General features: G+C 35.3%; 1 protein-coding gene across 1 annotated transcript in view; it reads right to left on the bottom strand.

The window, feature by feature from the left end:
- The window catches only part of gabra5.L (gamma-aminobutyric acid (GABA) A receptor, alpha 5 L homeolog), a 76,281-nt gene that overhangs the window by 48,250 nt on the left and 10,432 nt on the right, over positions 1 to 17,599 (bottom strand). The window contains exons 4-5 of the mRNA XM_018247122.2: positions 11,349 to 11,416; positions 10,991 to 11,211 (exon numbers count right to left, since the gene is read on the bottom strand). Coding sequence (XP_018102611.1) covers positions 10,991 to 11,211; positions 11,349 to 11,416 — 289 coding nt within the window. The remainder of the gene's footprint in view (positions 1 to 10,990; positions 11,212 to 11,348; positions 11,417 to 17,599) is intronic.

Raw genomic sequence — 17,599 nt, 5'->3', positions numbered from 1 at the left:
GCTATTTTGGGAAATTAGTCGGCCAGTGACAAATCACTTCTTTGGGCGACTAATCTCCCCGAAAAGCCTTCCCGCTGGCTGGAATGAAATTCGCCAGCAGGATGGCACTTGGAACGCTTAATTTTCCGATGTTGCCTCGGAAGTCGGGTGACTTTGGAAAGCTGAAGCGATCCGAGTGCCATCCCGCCGGCGATTTAGATCCTAGCCAGCGGGAAGGCTTTTCGGGGAGATTAGTCGCCTGAAGAAGAAGTGATTTGTCGCTGGGCGACTATTCTCCCGAAATAGCAATGTGTGTCTCTGCCCTTATAATGTGAAATGCAATTCACTGTATGCAGGATTTTAAACTGGCATATATAAGTAAATAGGTAAAGACTGCAGAATTCAATGAATGTTACATTCTTTCTGTAATGTTATAATAGATTAGGCTTAACTAAATTCCCTTATACATTAGTTATGTCTGCTGAATATATGGATGTGAGTTCCCTCTCAAAGAATAGAAAATTGTATAGTTAGAATGTTAGCCTTATTCTTCATTTTGGCATACAGCTGGTAACAAGGGAGCGAATAGGAGAATTCCAAATACTAAACTGAAGCTGAAGCATGTTAGCCTCTAGGCAGCCTGCAGCCTCCCAGGGGATAACCATTTTCCATTCCTAATGTACAGTAATGTGCTTTCACTTCAGTAGCATGAAACCAAATAAGATTCCTGGATTCCTGTGTACTCATAATTTGATTCTTTCATGATTCAAACACTGTGCTTCATGGGAAAAATGATCACCTGAATGTTTATGCTTATACATTTAATGGCATAAATGCCATGAAATAGTCACTTGGAAATAGAGTAGTGTTTATTAGTTTATAATACACAAAAGCTATGAATATCCTGTAAATTATATCCTTATAAACGGTGAGTTCTGATGTCATCAGTTATAAACGGTGAGTTCTGATGTCATTTCTGTCACATGACTCACTGAAATTTGTGTATTATAATAAATAAAGTACCCCCAGTTGTAAAATATGAGGATATTAGAAGTTACCTCGGAGTTCCATGACCTGTATAAAAACACTCGGCCTTCGGCCTCGTGTTTTTATATGGTCATGAAACTCCTCGGTAACTTATAATATCCTTATATTTTACAAGAGGGGGTACTTTATTCACTATATATTGATATGTGCTGAGTACCCTTTAAAGGACAAAGTAATATATTTGTGCATGCATGTGTGTGTGTAGTTATTTTTTAACTTTCGATCCCCACAATTCTCTGTTTTACCCACAATGCAGTGCAGGTGCCTGTAATGTTTAATATTGTTGCTAGTATGCATAATTAGCACTAGATATATGGGCCAATAATAGCTGTTCAGTTGTCCCGGTGTCAGTTTTTCTGCATTCAAATGGGGGAATGCCAACCTTTAGTTATCCATTCAAACTTTGAGCACTGACATAAACAAATGGAAATGGAATTTTGCTAACATACTTCTTTGTAACAGTTTCCATGTTGATATTTACTGCTTTCATAAATTGTCTTTCCATTTTTCCAGACCCATTTAGCATAGAATTAAAAATAGGGCAGCATCCCATTGGCTTTTGATAAACACACCCCCAGATATAAAATCAGTACTTTCACCCCATCGCTGCTCAGTCCTTCTTGCCGCCCTTCCAGATTGAGTGCTGCTGTAGTTGCAATAATCTTGCCAAATCAGCCACAATTCTGCCAAGTGCATCACCCCAATGCAATGACGCTGGCATTCCAATGCCAATAGGCTGGTTTTGCTTCCAATAAGGATTAATTATATCTTAGTTTGGATCAACTACAAGGAACTGTTTTATTATTACAGAAAAAAAGGAGAACATTTTTAAAAAATGTAGAGGATTTGCATAAAATGGGAGTCTTTGGGAGATGGCATTCCCATAATTTGGAGCTTTCTGGATAACGGGTTTCCGGATAACAGACCCATACCTATATATATCAATTCTTATTGGAAAATTAATTCTTTTGGGTTTATTGAACGTGTAACACATTTTAGTAGACTTAAATCATGATGCTTTAATTGATGTTAAATAGTTTGGAAAACCGCTGGTCCCAAACATTCTGGATAACAGTCTTTATACATATTAGAGTGTTCTACATTTAGAGGGTTATTTATCAAAGGTTGAGTTCTGTTTTCCTAAAAATTTTTAGTTTTTCAACGGTTGTTTCACTAAATCAAATTTTTCAGGATAAAAATAAACTCACATTTTTCAAGATTTATTATGCCCCAAAGCTGCAAAAAGCCAAAGGTCATGTATGGTGGTTTGCGTTTGAAAACTCGATTAATTTGAGATATTCTAGGTTTTTTTTAGCCTATGACTCGATGAATTTAAGGTATTCGAGTTTTTCCTCCCAATTGCATTCAATCGAGTTCTTTACATTCAGGTGTTTTCATAAATAAGAAAACATTTGAGTTGTGAGTTTATTCGAGGTAGAAAACAAAGCTCACAAACTCAACCTTTGATAAATAACCCCTTAGGGGCACATTTACTAAGGGTCGAATTTCGAAGTTAAAAAACTTCAAAATTCGGCCATCAAATTTGATACTTCGATAGTCTAACTATTTTTTTTATCGAAAACGGCTGTTTTAAAAAAGTAAAAATCGTTTGTTTGATCGATTAAATTGTTTGAATCAAACAATTCGAACGATTTTACAAAAAAATACTTTGACTACTCAAAACTTAGCCAAAATGTATAGGAGGTCCCCCATTGCCTAAACAGCAATTCGGCAGGTTTAAGGTGGTGAAGTGTTGAAGTTTTTTAAAGAGACAGTACTTCGATTTTTGAAGTCGGAGTTTTTTCAATTCAAATCAAATTTTGGCCTATTCGATGGTCAAAGTACCCAAAAATTACTTCGAAAATTCACTTTCACCCTTAGTAAATGGGCCCCTTAGTGTTCATTTATTGTGACATTACTATTTTGTGAAATCTGTCTCCGCAAAGATATTTGCAAATTGTTACCTTAAATCATTTCCCAAATGTATTCTTCCTTCTACAGACTTTAAAAAAAGGCATTTTAAGCATAAAATACAGAGTTTAACACATTTTCCTCGTTTGCTTAAAAGCAGCTGAAAATAATGTGCGAGCCAATATGGGTAGTGTTGCAGCTAGCATCACATATTGTCACTCACTTAATGAGACTTTAAGGGAATTGCTAGTCTAGCAGTTTCTTTCATTCCCAGCATAGCACTGAAAATACCCTTTACTTAGCAGATGGGAAATAAAGAATCTGGCAAATTACATGGAGCATTTTATTAACAGCCAATAATCAATAATTGCGTTGATTTCTATGTAATCCTTAAAAAAAAATTAAAAATATATATTTGAACAGCTCCCAGAGACATTCTGCATTATCTTATATAGATCTTACAAATAAGTGTTTATAGAATGAGAGCTGAATTATTTAGTAATGAAATTGAAAAGTCTCGTAAAATCAAAATTGCTGGTAGGGGTTTATTTAAAGTATTCCACTGTTTGCTGTTACATTTTATAGTCTGGTTTATTGGAGACTGAGGTGCCTCTTCCTTTTATCTCATTAACTATATACCAGAAAAATATTTCAAATCTAGAGAGCTGGTTAAGCTCCTATTTAATATGTGGTTGTCCAAGGATGGGCCAGTGGTGGCAAAAATTAATGTACATATATCATTAGCATATATGTCACTTATTCCATAAGCACAAGTGATGTTTTAGAATGCATAAAAATACCAATTATCTAACCACTGCAGGAGTGGCAAAGACAAAAGGCCACTGTCAGTCAATACAAATGGCAGGAGGGAAACAATATGCTGCGCTAATTGTGTTTTTTAAACAAGAAAAATGGAAAATGTAAACGGACAGTCATCCTTTTTCTTGCTGGAGACCTTTATGCCTTTATGTTTTTACCTTTATTAAATGAGCCTTCAAAAGTACATGAACAATAAAAAAAAAAAAACCTTGACTCAAGAATATCATTGTGTAAAGCCAAACTTCAGTTCATCCTGGTAGTCACCCATACTTGGTGACTACCAACAATAACCCTGGAAACTCATCTAAAACATTTGAGTTCTTCCCTCTGTCATGACTCGGTCTTAATCAAATGTTCAACCACTCTCAATCGATTGGCCCAAAGCTTCATATTTGTACCAAGCTGCTCCTGTTTGACTCCAGTTCTTCTGTGATTCAGGTAGATCTAAATAGGGTCAGTCTGAATCTGATCACTGTTAGGGCTTAATATAAACACTGTCAGTAGAAACTCTGCATGTGTATGTGGCATAAATAATTCCCAGGATCCATGAAAATACACGTTGGGCTGTCACTGTGTGTTTACTGTCACCAGAGGCAAACAACAAGTCAACATTAGAGAATGTTGTATTATTTTTTCTTTTCATGTAAAACATACACATTCACTTGGTGATGGAAACATTTACATTTTGATCTGACTGAAGGCAGATGACAAAAAGAATGCTTGTAATTAAAATGAAATATATGATGGGACTAAATAACACTGTTTCACCTCAATATGGGTTTAGACATGTACACTGAACCTTTAGACGATAATGATTTTACTATATGAACATGATACAAAGGAGGCAATTGAGTAATGAAAAAAGAAAAAGTATAGTGCAGAAATGAATGCAGGATTCAAGGCTTTGTAAGAAAGACTTGGCTGCCACCTAGCGGTGTTTGGAGAGATTTGTATTTAGCTACAGCAAGTCTTTTCTCATAAAAGATATTTAAGGGGATCCTATAATAATCTTTCTAATGCTTTATTTACCAGTAGGTCCTTCTAGCTGAGATGAGGGCACCCATTTCAATTTGATGAAAGGAGGTTCCATCTAAATATTCGGAAACAGTTCTTTAAAGCGAGAGCTGTGAAGTTGTGGAATTCTCTGAGCTGTATTGGCAGATACATTAGATAGCTTCAATAAGGGGTTGGATGGCTTTCTAGCAAATGAGAAAATACAGGATTTATTGAAAAAAGCTTTTAGCACAAAGTTGATCGAGGAACTGGTCCCATTTCTAGCTTTGAGTCAGGATGGATTTTCCCCGCTAAGGCAAATTAGAGAGGTTGCAGGTGGGGTTTTCCTTTGAATCACTTTGGTTTCAGGTCTCACTTAAGAAAATAAGGGTTAACTTGATGCTCTGTTACTATAAAATAGTCAATAATATTTCCTTGTCACTCCCTTTACAACATTTTTGCTATATTTAAGCAGGTATTAGTTGCAAATGTGTAATTTCATTAGCACAAGAAAATTAGCTGACCAACCAACTACAACTACTAGGCTATGTAGTACCGCTAGCTCTGCAGTGTAAATTGGCACAAATGTGGGTAAAATTGTAAGGCATTCACCCACTAACTTCTAGTTAGTCAACTTCAAATAAGGGAAGAAGTGATAAACAAGGTTGTTAAGGTCAGAATTCACACATACTGTACATTCTTAAAGCTATCAGCCATTCGTACAGTTGGATTTATAAGCATTATCATGACCTGAAACATAATGCTCAAATGAGTTTTGACAGTGGGGACTGAGATTTGGAGCTGAGAATGGTTAGTCCTGTTGCATAGTCTTTCCTTTGCACCATAGAGCACTACATTCTGTGCTTGATCTGGACCATTAATTGGCACAAGGAGCAGAGAATATCTTGCACTGAACAAAGGGTAGGCTAGCATATGGCGTCCAAAGGGACACAATTTTGCAGTCAGCACTCCAACACTTGCCCAATCCATACATAAATAAGCCTTAGTTATTGTGAAATATGGTTGCTATTCATATACAAAAGTCTTTGAAAGACCTTTTAAATTGGTAACTGTTGGACATTTCTGAGCCTAAAAACATGCATGAATGTACCATAAATATATGGAAAGTGAATGAATATACATGGAAACCATTACATACAGAAGAAGGAAAGAGTTTAAGAATCAAGTTTTAACATTGAGTAAATTAACCACCCACAGTATAGTGCTGAAAATGTTATCTTTCAACTCATTTGCTGTGCTTACAGAATTGTTTTTAAAATGGTGTTATGCAGACCTCTAGTGGAGACTGGTGTGAAACTGCAAGTGGTGCTGGTTTTCCTATTCGGTTAAATCAACGCAGAACCTATCACAGTCCAGTCACACACTACTGATGCCAGTTTTAGCAAACAATTTGTCAATGATCTGACAACTGAGCCTAAACCAATGCTTGCACATTCTTGTAGAGTTGCCAACAATTCCGTTTAATCTGGGATGCTTATCTCTTATCACTTTGCAAGTTTCTATGCTCTTCTGTCTCTCTTCTTTTAAAGAATATATGGATAACTCTTCTGATCTATATTTAACTGTTCTAGTGGGGAAAAATATGTTGTGAGGGGCCAAATCCTTCAAAGTTCAAGCAAAACTGAGCACTTTTGTGTACATGTCCACAAGTCATGACACCAGAGCTAAATTATTGCTAGTGCTAAAATATTGGTAGAGATGAACTAAAAAATGCAGTATGTCTCAAAATTGTATGAATATTCTATTTCTAGCTGTAGATATAAGGCAGAAAGGGAAAACCATTCGATAAAATCTTTCAAAGAAAACTTAAACCAGTTTAAATACTGGAGGATCAATTCATAGTCTCATATTTTAGTATAATGCAAATATTCCTTATTTCCATTTGTGGCATTAGCAGTTATATGTGTATGACAAAAAATATCCTGGTCAGAATGGTTCATTGTCATTGGGTGAACCAAAGGGTAACATCCTATCTGGAGCTGACCCAGTGACCTGGTGTTTTCATGCTGTCTGCATTACCTTTGCTTTATATGAGCAGACAGCTAAGGTCCTGGTTCACTATTATAGGTATCCTTGTATACCCTGGTAGGCAAGGTGAGCTCATCTGTTACTAATCTGGCCACAGGTTCTCAGTATAAGTCTGCCTATATAACCCCCTGCTCTACACTGACTCACTACCCATTATAGGTCAAGTGTGCTTGGTCCTAGGTGCTCTGGTCCCTGCAACTGGTGTTCCTTTGCCTCCTGTTACCTGTTCCTGACCCCTGTGTGACTTCCTGATTCTGACCCCAGCTTGTTCCTGACCTTGAATTTCTGGCTCCTTCCCTGATTATACATTCGGCTCCCTTGATTGCCCCTGTGGGAGTTGCTGGATTCTCATGCGATAAGTCTTGGCGGTATCCAAGTAGCTGAGGGCCAGGCTCAGGCCAAAAGCCAAAGGTGAATATATTGAACACGGAGCAACAGCAGCAGTTAAAATCCATATTTTATTGAGTCATCATTAAAAGGTTAAGCCAAAGATGATTGTTATAGGCAGAAGAGCATGCCTATACAGGAATCCAGTAACGTCCCTGGGGTTTGGGTTTGCCATACGTGACATGTAGTGACGTTATCAGCAAGGAAGACTTAACCTATTTGCTTTACTTGTTTAACCTACAGGCACTGGGGTTGGTAGCATTAGGTAGAGAGTTAATATATATTCTTTTAGTAAAACTTGACAGTTTGGGAATTTTTGCTTACATTGGATGCGGTGTTTTACGTGGTTTGGTCATTGCTCACCTCTGGTTCTTTGTAACAAAGGTGAACCCTTAATAGAGGCATGAAGAACTCCTGGCCTCTAGCTGGGAAGTCCTATGGTCCTCAGCCAACTATGACATTCTAGGACTTCAGGCTTATTAGATAAGCCTCACTACTTTAAGGTTTCTTACTAACAGAAGCTGTAACAAAGGAGACAACTTCCAAAAGGTATCTGATACCATTTGCACCATTGTTTTCAAACTACATCTCACAGGTATACATGGGGAAAATGAATTTCTACATTCTGGGTTTTTTTTAAGAAAATAGGGTTATGTCACATTCAAATCCACCATGAATCCACCATGAATTAACAGATGAATAAAACCACAGTGAGTCTGTTTATAATGGTTTCTGCATTTACAACAATAACTAGGGGGCTTTAGATCAGCTACTGACACTGTACATTAATGTTTTGGATGAAAATGGTCAGTGAAATGAACCATGTGTGCAGTTAGATAATTAAAGAGAGATTAGGAAGTTTGATACAGGAGAATATCAACAGCAAGCTGAAGTGAAGCCACTTCCATTGGTTAATGTGAAAATAATACACAACAGATGGGTGTTATTTTATTAGCAATTACATTGGATGTAAATGAAAGATCCAGTCCCTAATTTAATTTTGAGATGTTGCTAATAGTAAACACACAAACATTCGTTAAACAAGCTCTGTGTATATTTATATTTGTATACTACTCAAAATGTTTTTTCTACGCATTAAATATGTACTGGTATATGGAAAAATAAAAGGGATATTGCATGACTGATCCTTTTTGTCTGTTGTTTTTTTCCGTTTCTTTATGACGATATCTCCCCATAGGCTTTTCTTCTGAGAGAATGTTAAATTCATAAAATCAATACACGGTAGAGAGAGATTCATTTGAACTTGTTTTCAATGTTTTGTAGAACCAGACAGAGATTATTATTTGGGATTAAAGGACAGTTGGTAAAATTATTTTACCACTTTTCTAATACATGTGTATTAGTTTATAACTTTTTTGATATTGAACTCTACATATTTATATTTTGTATTCCAATTCCCCTCCATACCTCCACCTGTTTTCCTGTGACTCTGTGCCTATAGTTGTTTATGGCAACTTTCTCTAAGAAAAGTCAGCATGATAGCTGAACAATTGGCCTTGGTAAATTTAACACCAAATATACAAAAGGTTAGCACTACATCAACATTTTTAATAGAAATTCTATATTTCCTGTGTTCTATATCCATCATCAGTTTTATTTATTGTTACTTATTACTATTACACTCTAAATGAATGCTTTAACCTCTTTTTTTTTTATTTAGTTTTTTGTATCATTAAATATATATCATACCAGTTTTGCAAATGTCGTGACTGTAATGAACCCCTTCCTATGCTGAAGTTGAATTTCACTTTTCTTTACTGACAGAGGGGCTCTCTATGAAATGAACCCATGAGAGACTTGTTTCTGACCTTGAACATGTGTTTACACATATAATCAGATTCCCTCTCACCTATCCGTTTTCCAATAAACAAACTCAATTTGACCAGTATTTCTTTAGAATTCCATTGTCCTACAGTTCCATTAGCTTGGTTAAATGAACTGAAAATGCTAATTTGAGTAAATAACAGAGCAGTCTATATAACAGGATACATGAGCCTTTACTAATGATTTGTACAATGGAACAATCCTATATTTAGCCTTTTGTCCAGGCATCATTGCCTTTCTGCATGTATGATATTCTGCTACAAATGTTCTTTAACCCGGAGCATGTCTGGCAAGCCTTTTAAAATCCCTTTTTATCACTATAATGCTAAACAATCCTAAGTATATCTGAATGAAATACTTATTTTCAAGGCCAAGTTATATAGTATAAACAGACCTTAATGAGCTGCTATTTGAACCTAACACCATAGTCACTGCTACTGAAAGATTTGTGACATTAGGGCTGTTTTATTTTGCATCAGTGCAGCCATATTTGGTGGTTGCATGGGATAATGAAGTGACAGTCTATAATGTCGGCAAATAAAAAATATCATGGCTAGCTATAGATGGATTTCTAGTTAGTGGATGAAAGCTAGTAAAGTGGTAACCAAAACAGTAGGGCAAGATTAGTTATTTTCAGCAATCCCAACACTATTACCAAAGAAGAAATGAAGCTAAAATGTTTGTGGCAAAAATAAAAACTGTGAAAAAGCCAACATGTGTGGACCAATGCTGTAACTAGGGGTAGGCAGAAGGAGCATGTGCCTAGGGTGCAAAGGTGAGGGGGCAATAAATAAGCACATACCACTTGTCTATGACCTCTTGTTTAGGCCCTTGGTGAGTGAAATGCAGGCCCTGCATATCTTCATGCTGTCATTTGTATGTTCTACTTTCCCAATGCCCTCCCCTGTCCTTGCCACTCCCACCCCACGCTTGTCATTCCCTCATCTCTGTATGTCACTGTGACGTGGGGGAGGGGGGGGGTCAGTGTCAAGCACCTTGGGGGCTTGCTTAGCCTGGTTCATCTCTGATTTTGTAACAACAGTGCAATCTGCTATTTAGTTATTCTAACGGTACAGTCAGGGGAGAAGATGTTCAGAAGGAAAACAGTGGACTCTATTGATGTTGCTCTGCTCAGAAAAGAGATCAGAAACTCAAATGACCTTTCTCATGTTTTTCCTAACATCTTTGTTGTATGTAACGTGTTTTACAAATGTTAATGAAGGAAGAGGTATTTTAAGGAGATTTGTCATTTGCAGTAGTGCTGATTTCTCTTGGGTGAAAATTTCCTTGTGCGCCACTGTCCTAAAAGCTTTGAAATGATATATTTGAAAACTACAAAAGTTCTTAGCAGAGATTTGCATGTCTTTTAAGCAAAACCACAACATTTTTATAGTCAGCATAAAGAAATCCTCTATTTACCAATTTACATTATGGAGATCTATATCTTGATTTCTTCTTATTGACATTCATAAGCATATTGATACACTGCACAAGACTTTAACCAAATCATTTCATGATCACAGCCAAAAAACAACACAATTGTGTGTTGATTTTCCACAATTTACATGATTTTTTGCAAAATGCAATTCCACAAAAAAGAATGAATCAGCTGCTTACAGTGAGACCAGAAAATGGCAAACTGTGGTAATAGTCCTAGGCTGGGAATGTTTCTATAAGATGTTTTAGCTGTATGTCAGTTTGTCTTTGTACCATTATTTCTTTAGTACCAACATCAGTTCTGGTGCATTCAATATGTTATATTCAGGTAAAATAAATGGTGTATCAAGATGCATTTTAGTAGAATATCACAGTTCTTTTCATACATCATTGAATGTAACTTCATTCATTTAAAAGTATAATTTAGGCACATTCATTTGATTTAATAAAATAAAGTTCCATTACAATGTCCAGACCTTGTATTTGATAAATAATTTTCCAGTTCATGCAAGGAATTTCTTACCTCATAGTATAAAGCAATGTGCCATCATCCTCAAGGCGTAGCAGTTTGTTTGGAGTAGTTATGTTGTGAGCTATTGATTTTTTACCATTATGAAAGAACGTATCAGGTGTCCAGATTTTGCTAGCCAACAAATTATTAAGAGGAAGACGAGGCATGGGTCCTTGAAAACAAAGTCGTTCATCTTTCCAGCTTTGACGGAAAAACACATCAATGGTATATTCCTGAGAACACAAATATTAGCACATAGATTACAAAATACATTTCATTTTACAAATGAAAAAAAAAGAGAATGCCAACTTAATCAAATGAATATAGAATGTTTAGAATAATGAAAATTGTAAAATAATTGTGAACGTACCATCTCTGTGTCTGATACTGGTCCAAAACTTGTGACATAAATGTCAGTTTTGACTTGAGTGATTCTCTCTAAAATATGAACAGAGATAGTGTAAAATGAATGAGGGAATAAATGGACTTTTAGCTTCATTGCTGCCAAGAACTGTATTTTACTGCTTTGTAAAAATGTACAGTGTGCTCATTTTTGTGGTTTTACTCATTGTTACTAAAACTACGAATAAAGTAATTTATTAAAACAGCCTAATATAAATGAATGAAGGAAAATAACTGGGAAAAGTATCTGAATAAGAATACTCAAAATCCTAATTTTTTGTAAGAATTTTCATAGGAATAAAAGTGAAGAAAAACCTGAAAGCCACTCAAATTATAAAGCAATGAAAGATTTTGCAATTAAAAAAGAACAGGTCCCATTGACTTCTACATGACCTCGCCAGCTTTTTAAGTTACAATTTTTTTGTGGTTTAGAGTAATTAGTATAATACTCGATTTTTCTGCTAAAAATACTATTCTGCGGAAAAATAAAACTGTAAATAAGCCCCTATAAGCCATAAAAATAAAGTTAAGCATTCCATAAAGCCCCTGTTTATCTTGCTGTAAGATACCATTAGAGTTTTATGTTCTCTAACCTCAGATTTAGGATCCTATCTAAAACAGGGGCAGAACTTTAATGGGATCACACTATGAGGAATGACCAAATGAATGAAATTGATGACACAGTTTAGTTACTGCCCCACCATGGCCAACAGGCAAGAGTTAGGAATGTCACAGAGTTAATTAAAATGGAAGCTGCTGTTATTGGGGACAGAAGATTTGTATCATAACATACTGGAAAGCTGCCCTGACCACTGTAAAGAGCAGGACTGGTGCAACTATGCAGTAATACTGCAGAGGTTCGTTTTAACTTTAAAAGATCAAAGAACAAGAGGCCATCCTCTTTCCCTTAGACTGGAAGGAACAGAACATTCATTAACAGTGAGTGCAGTGAGGTTGCGGAATGCCCTGCTAGTGATGTTGTTATGGCTGATTCTATTGTTAGGATTTCTTTAGCAAGCGTAATATCCAAGGCTATTGTGATCTTAAGATCTAAATGGAGCACCTCAACACTGGACTTCTTGCAGTTTAAAAGACATACATCATTCCACGCCTGGTGTTTTATAATCGCCAGTGATGGCCGAATTTGGGGCGAAAAAGTAGTGAAACAGCCCCAATGCCCATTTTTTTTTTTATGCCGGCGAAATGTGCCACGAATTTGCGCCTGGTGAATAAATTCGCCCATCACTAATAGTCGCTTCCGCCTTTAATATTAGGCATAAAAATAAAGTCAAGAGTGCAAATATATACATATACATATATAAAATCCCACAGTACCAGCACAGATGTGGCCAGTGGTGCACGATCAATAAATCATGTATATTTTACGATGGATCAGCACACACTGTTTTGAAGTGAAGTAGTAGTGTTTATTTCAAACAAAACACATTTTTATCCGACGTTTCAGTCCCACCTTGAAAAAGGTCCCCAGATGGGACCTAAACATCGGATAAAAATGTGTTTTGTTTGAAATAAACACTACTACTTCACTTCAAAACAGTGTGTGCTGATCCATCGTAAAATATATATATTTATATATATATATATATATTGTATATGTGAGTGTATAGATAGGTCTTTATATGTATGTGCATATTCAAGCATAATCACCTAGTTATTTTTTACATTTATATTAACTAGGTAACTATGTAATATCTATGTTTCATGTGAAAGCTGCTATGCATTCATTGCTGTTTTAAAGGATATGTGCATACTCATATATTCATTCAGGCGAACTAATTTCTAGAAATCACTGTGTATCGGGGGCTTTGTCAGTACACAGGAATCCTGCTAGATCCAAGTTCTCTTTGGCAAAATAAACTGTGCTACATTTGAGCCATATAGTGAATATATAACCATATAGTGCTTCTAAGATGTTATCTATGGCAAACTTACAGAAGTAATTTAGCTTTACTAAACTAAGAATTCAGATACTAAATTTAAATTGTAAGAAAAATGTGCAGTATTGCAAAAGATCATTGCTATATAAATCAATAAATCAATGATACAGTTGCTTGAGAGAAAGATGTTACTAGCTGTCCATTTTCTGATGTTCAATCACCAATGCCTCATAGCATGGCCTCATCTTCTAACCCCAAGAGCCTGGCTCTTGGGAGTCGATGTAAAGACAGCAGTGAATATCCTATCAAAGACTTCTTAAGGCTGGTTACATACATGGAGACAGCAATCAGCCAATTATAGCAGTATTTCAGAAACCTGCAGGGATCCTCAATTTACAACGAGAATGCAAAAGGTTGGGAGCTTACACACAAACAATCTACAGTTATCGTCAAGGATACCAAAAAAGTCAGATTTCGTGTAAGAAAAATACGGCAGCAGAACTCCAAAATGGTTACAATAAAATGGGTTATTCCTGCCACAAACCAGGCACCATTTCAGGTTTCACCAGCCCTTTATCAAGCCTCATAAATATAAAAATAGCAGTATAATAGCTTCCAAATAAATCCAAGTAGGTAGAAACTAAATACACTTCTAAATGCTTTGGATGCACATTAATGACTCTCTTTATTCAATGGGGTATATTTATCAAAGAGTGAAGTTAGAGATCACCACAGTCCTCTAGAGTAAAATTCCACCAAAGAGTATTTATCAATGGTTGAAAGTGACAGTTCATCCTTTGATAAATACGCCTTTCAAATTCCCCTAGAAATGAATGGAGAGTGGTGGAATTTCACTCTAGAGGATTGTGGCCATCTCTAACTTCACTCTTTTATAAATATACCTCATTGTCTCTGTATTAAAATAAGAATGGAAGAAAAACTCTGTGTATTAATAGACTTAATTGCTGTCAGTTTCCTAAAGATTTTATTGTATTGTAGGAAAGCCAATATATATATATATACTGTTACTGGGTGATTATTACGGGGTAGTTATATATTTCATTTAAGTGGCTTTAGTGTATCCCTTTATTCTTCCTTTATTCTAAAAAAAATCTTGCCTGTAGGATTTGGATAATTTGCACTGGCATATAATTACTATTGTTAATATCCTGCACATGTCTAGTCAAGCAGGGATTGTATATTAAGAAAACTGATGAAAGGCATTATTAATTGGGTTATTTCTTTTCACTTAAACCTGCCTTTCATTTACACCGCACACATTCAACTCTGAACATGTTAGTTTGCTGATATCTCCACTGGTCTTATATACATGAGATTCCAACAACTACATTTGACATGGAGTTTATTCATCCTACAAACACCAATCCCATCTACAGGTATTTGATAAAAAGCTTATTTTTTATTTCATATTAGATTTTTCTAAATTATTCCCTGTCATCCTGGGTAACAATCAGGTGCACAGACAGTTCTCAAGCTTCCCTTCAGCCTCTTTACCATTTGCCAGTATAGTACAGGCAATAAGGAGAGAGCTCTGAAGACTCTGTATTTACATCACTGTAAAGCTTGTGTGAATCTACAATCTCAGCATGCAGCTTTCCCATTCTGTTAATGGGGATGAAACAATGAAACTCCAGGGGACAGTTGAAGACAAACAAAGAATGCTAAACAACATTTCACACATTCCTCTGAACGAGAGATTCATTTTCACAAACTAGAAATTAAAAAGCATTGTACAATATCATAGGTAGAGGCCAATTCTTTATTGTGAGTTTACAAACTTGTGTTCACATGATTGAACTTTACTACTGTATATTCTTTTTACCAATATATATATATATATATATATATATATATATATATATATATATATATATATATATATATATATATATATATATATATATATATATATATATATATATATATATATATATATATATACACATAACAAGTATATATATATATATATATATATATGGTGAATTAATGAATTAAAGTACCCCCTATTATAAGTTACCAATTTAATAGCAGTTGAAAACTTTCGAGACTCTTTGGGTTTAACAATATTTACTTTGGAAAAAGACATACTGTAACAGGAAGGGGTGGTTCACCTTTTAGTTAATTTTTAGTATGTTGTAAAATGGCAAATTCTAAGCAAAATTTCAATTGGTCTTCATTATTTATTTTTTATAATTTTTAAATTATTTGCCTTTTTCTTCTGATTCTTTTCCGCTTTCAAATGATGGTCACTGACCCCATCTAAACAACAAATGCTCTGTAAGGTTACAAATGTATTGTTATTGCTACTTTTTATTACTCGTCTTTCTATTCAGACCCTCTCCTATTCATATTCCAGTCTCTTATTCAAATCAATGCATGGTTGCTAGCGTAATGTGGACCCTAGCAACCAGATTGCTGAAATAGCAAATGAGATAGCTGCCGAATAAAAAGCTAAATAACTCAAAAACCAGGAATAATAAAAAATGAAAACCAACTGCAAATTTTCTCAGAATATCAATCTCTACATCATACTAAAAGTTAATTTAAATGTGAACAACCCCTTTAACTGCCAAGAAAAAAAAACTACAAAACTGAAGACCAATTAAAGCACTGATTTGATTTGATCACTTCTGTCTGCAACATTTAAAAAGTCAGTTCAAATACCAACCTTCCTTTACAAACATTTTTAATCTTACATTATTAGACCTGAATTAAATGTGTATTCATACAGTAAGGGGCACATTTACTAAGGGTCGAAGCGAATCATAGTGAATTTTCTAATTCAAAAAGTTCAAAATTTGAAGTAATTTTCTGGGTACTTTGACCATCAAATAGGCCACTTCAACTTCGACTTAAATTCGAAAAGATTACTGAAGATTATTGAAGTACTGCCTCTTTAAAACAGTTCGACTAAAATACTTTCCCACCTTAAACCTGCCGAATTACAATGTTAGCCTATGGGGACCTCCTAGAACCCATAGGAACCATTTTTCTACGTTTTTAGAAGTCGAAGAAAAATCGTTCGATCAATCAATGAAATCGTTCGATTCGAAGGATTTCATTGTACGATCAAACGATTTTTGTTCAACCGAAAACGGGCAAATTCGATAAAAAAATAACTTTGACTTCAACATTCGAAGGAATCCAATTCGATGGTTAAATTTTTAAGTATTTTCCACTTCGAAATTTGACCCTTGATAAATCTGCCCCTAAATGTTGTCATTTTATTGGATGTCGTTTTGCTAAAAGATTTTAAAACAGGGCTACTCTGGTTAGAATTTATTACTTCTCATTGACCTTTTTATGATGGAAGCACTCAGTGCTAGTCAGAGGGGCTAATTTATGAGTGCTGGTAATCACTCAATGTGTCCCATGCAAGATTTAATCGACTTTCCCATCAATTAAGCATTTAAACTACCTACATAAGATTACTATAGAGTTCATTGGGTCTACTGGGGAGAATAATAATTGACATATTTGATCTAATCATCACTGTTTCAAAAAGGATGGGATACTTTTATTTGAATTTTTTTATTTACTGCAGGTTATATTAGGCATTAGCTAGACATTGAGGAGAGGGGATTTGGTTTTTTTCAATGCACATGGAAAAATCTTTGTGTTGCCACATATTGGCACACTTTTAAGGTGGCCATACACACACAGATATGATCGGATGAAAAAAATGTCGTACCATATTCGGTATGGTGGAAGACGAGCCGACCTATATCAGCAGAAGGCTTGAATATTGGCTCGTTGGTTGTAAAAGTTTGATTGCTTGCATTTGAAGGCAACCTATTTTGCAACCTAGTTTCCAATCTTTTCGATGTGGTAATAAATAGGGTCTGGGAAGTACTCAGAAAGTAGAAAGTTGCTCCTCATTGGTTACTACACTGTGTGCACTAAGATTTAAAGATATCATGAACAGTGCCATTCAATAACTCTGCTATTCAATAATTACAGGAGTGCTGCAAGGTCCCATTAATGTAATGTCTATAGTAATACTGAATTAACGTCATGGGCTGGATTTAGAGCTTTAAGTGCCCAAAGCAATTCATCACTCTTCTACCCAGTTATTTTATTGCAGGATTACCAAAGAATATCCATTCCTCTTTTTCAATCCTTGCCTCAAATCCAGACCCATAGGCAAGCTGGTTCATTGGCCGTTTGAACCTACTTTGATAAAGTAAAAGTGTTTATATATAAAAATATATATAATAATAAAACAGTACCTTGTACTTGATCCAAACTAAGATATAATTAATACGTATTGGAAGCTTGGAAGCTTATTGGGTTTATTTAA

The sequence above is a fragment of the Xenopus laevis genome, chromosome 2L (genome assembly GCF_017654675.1).
Source record: "Xenopus laevis strain J_2021 chromosome 2L, Xenopus_laevis_v10.1, whole genome shotgun sequence".
Lineage (NCBI taxonomy): Eukaryota > Metazoa > Chordata > Amphibia > Anura > Pipidae > Xenopus > Xenopus laevis.
This window is presented reverse-complemented; position numbering and strand designations above follow the sequence as displayed.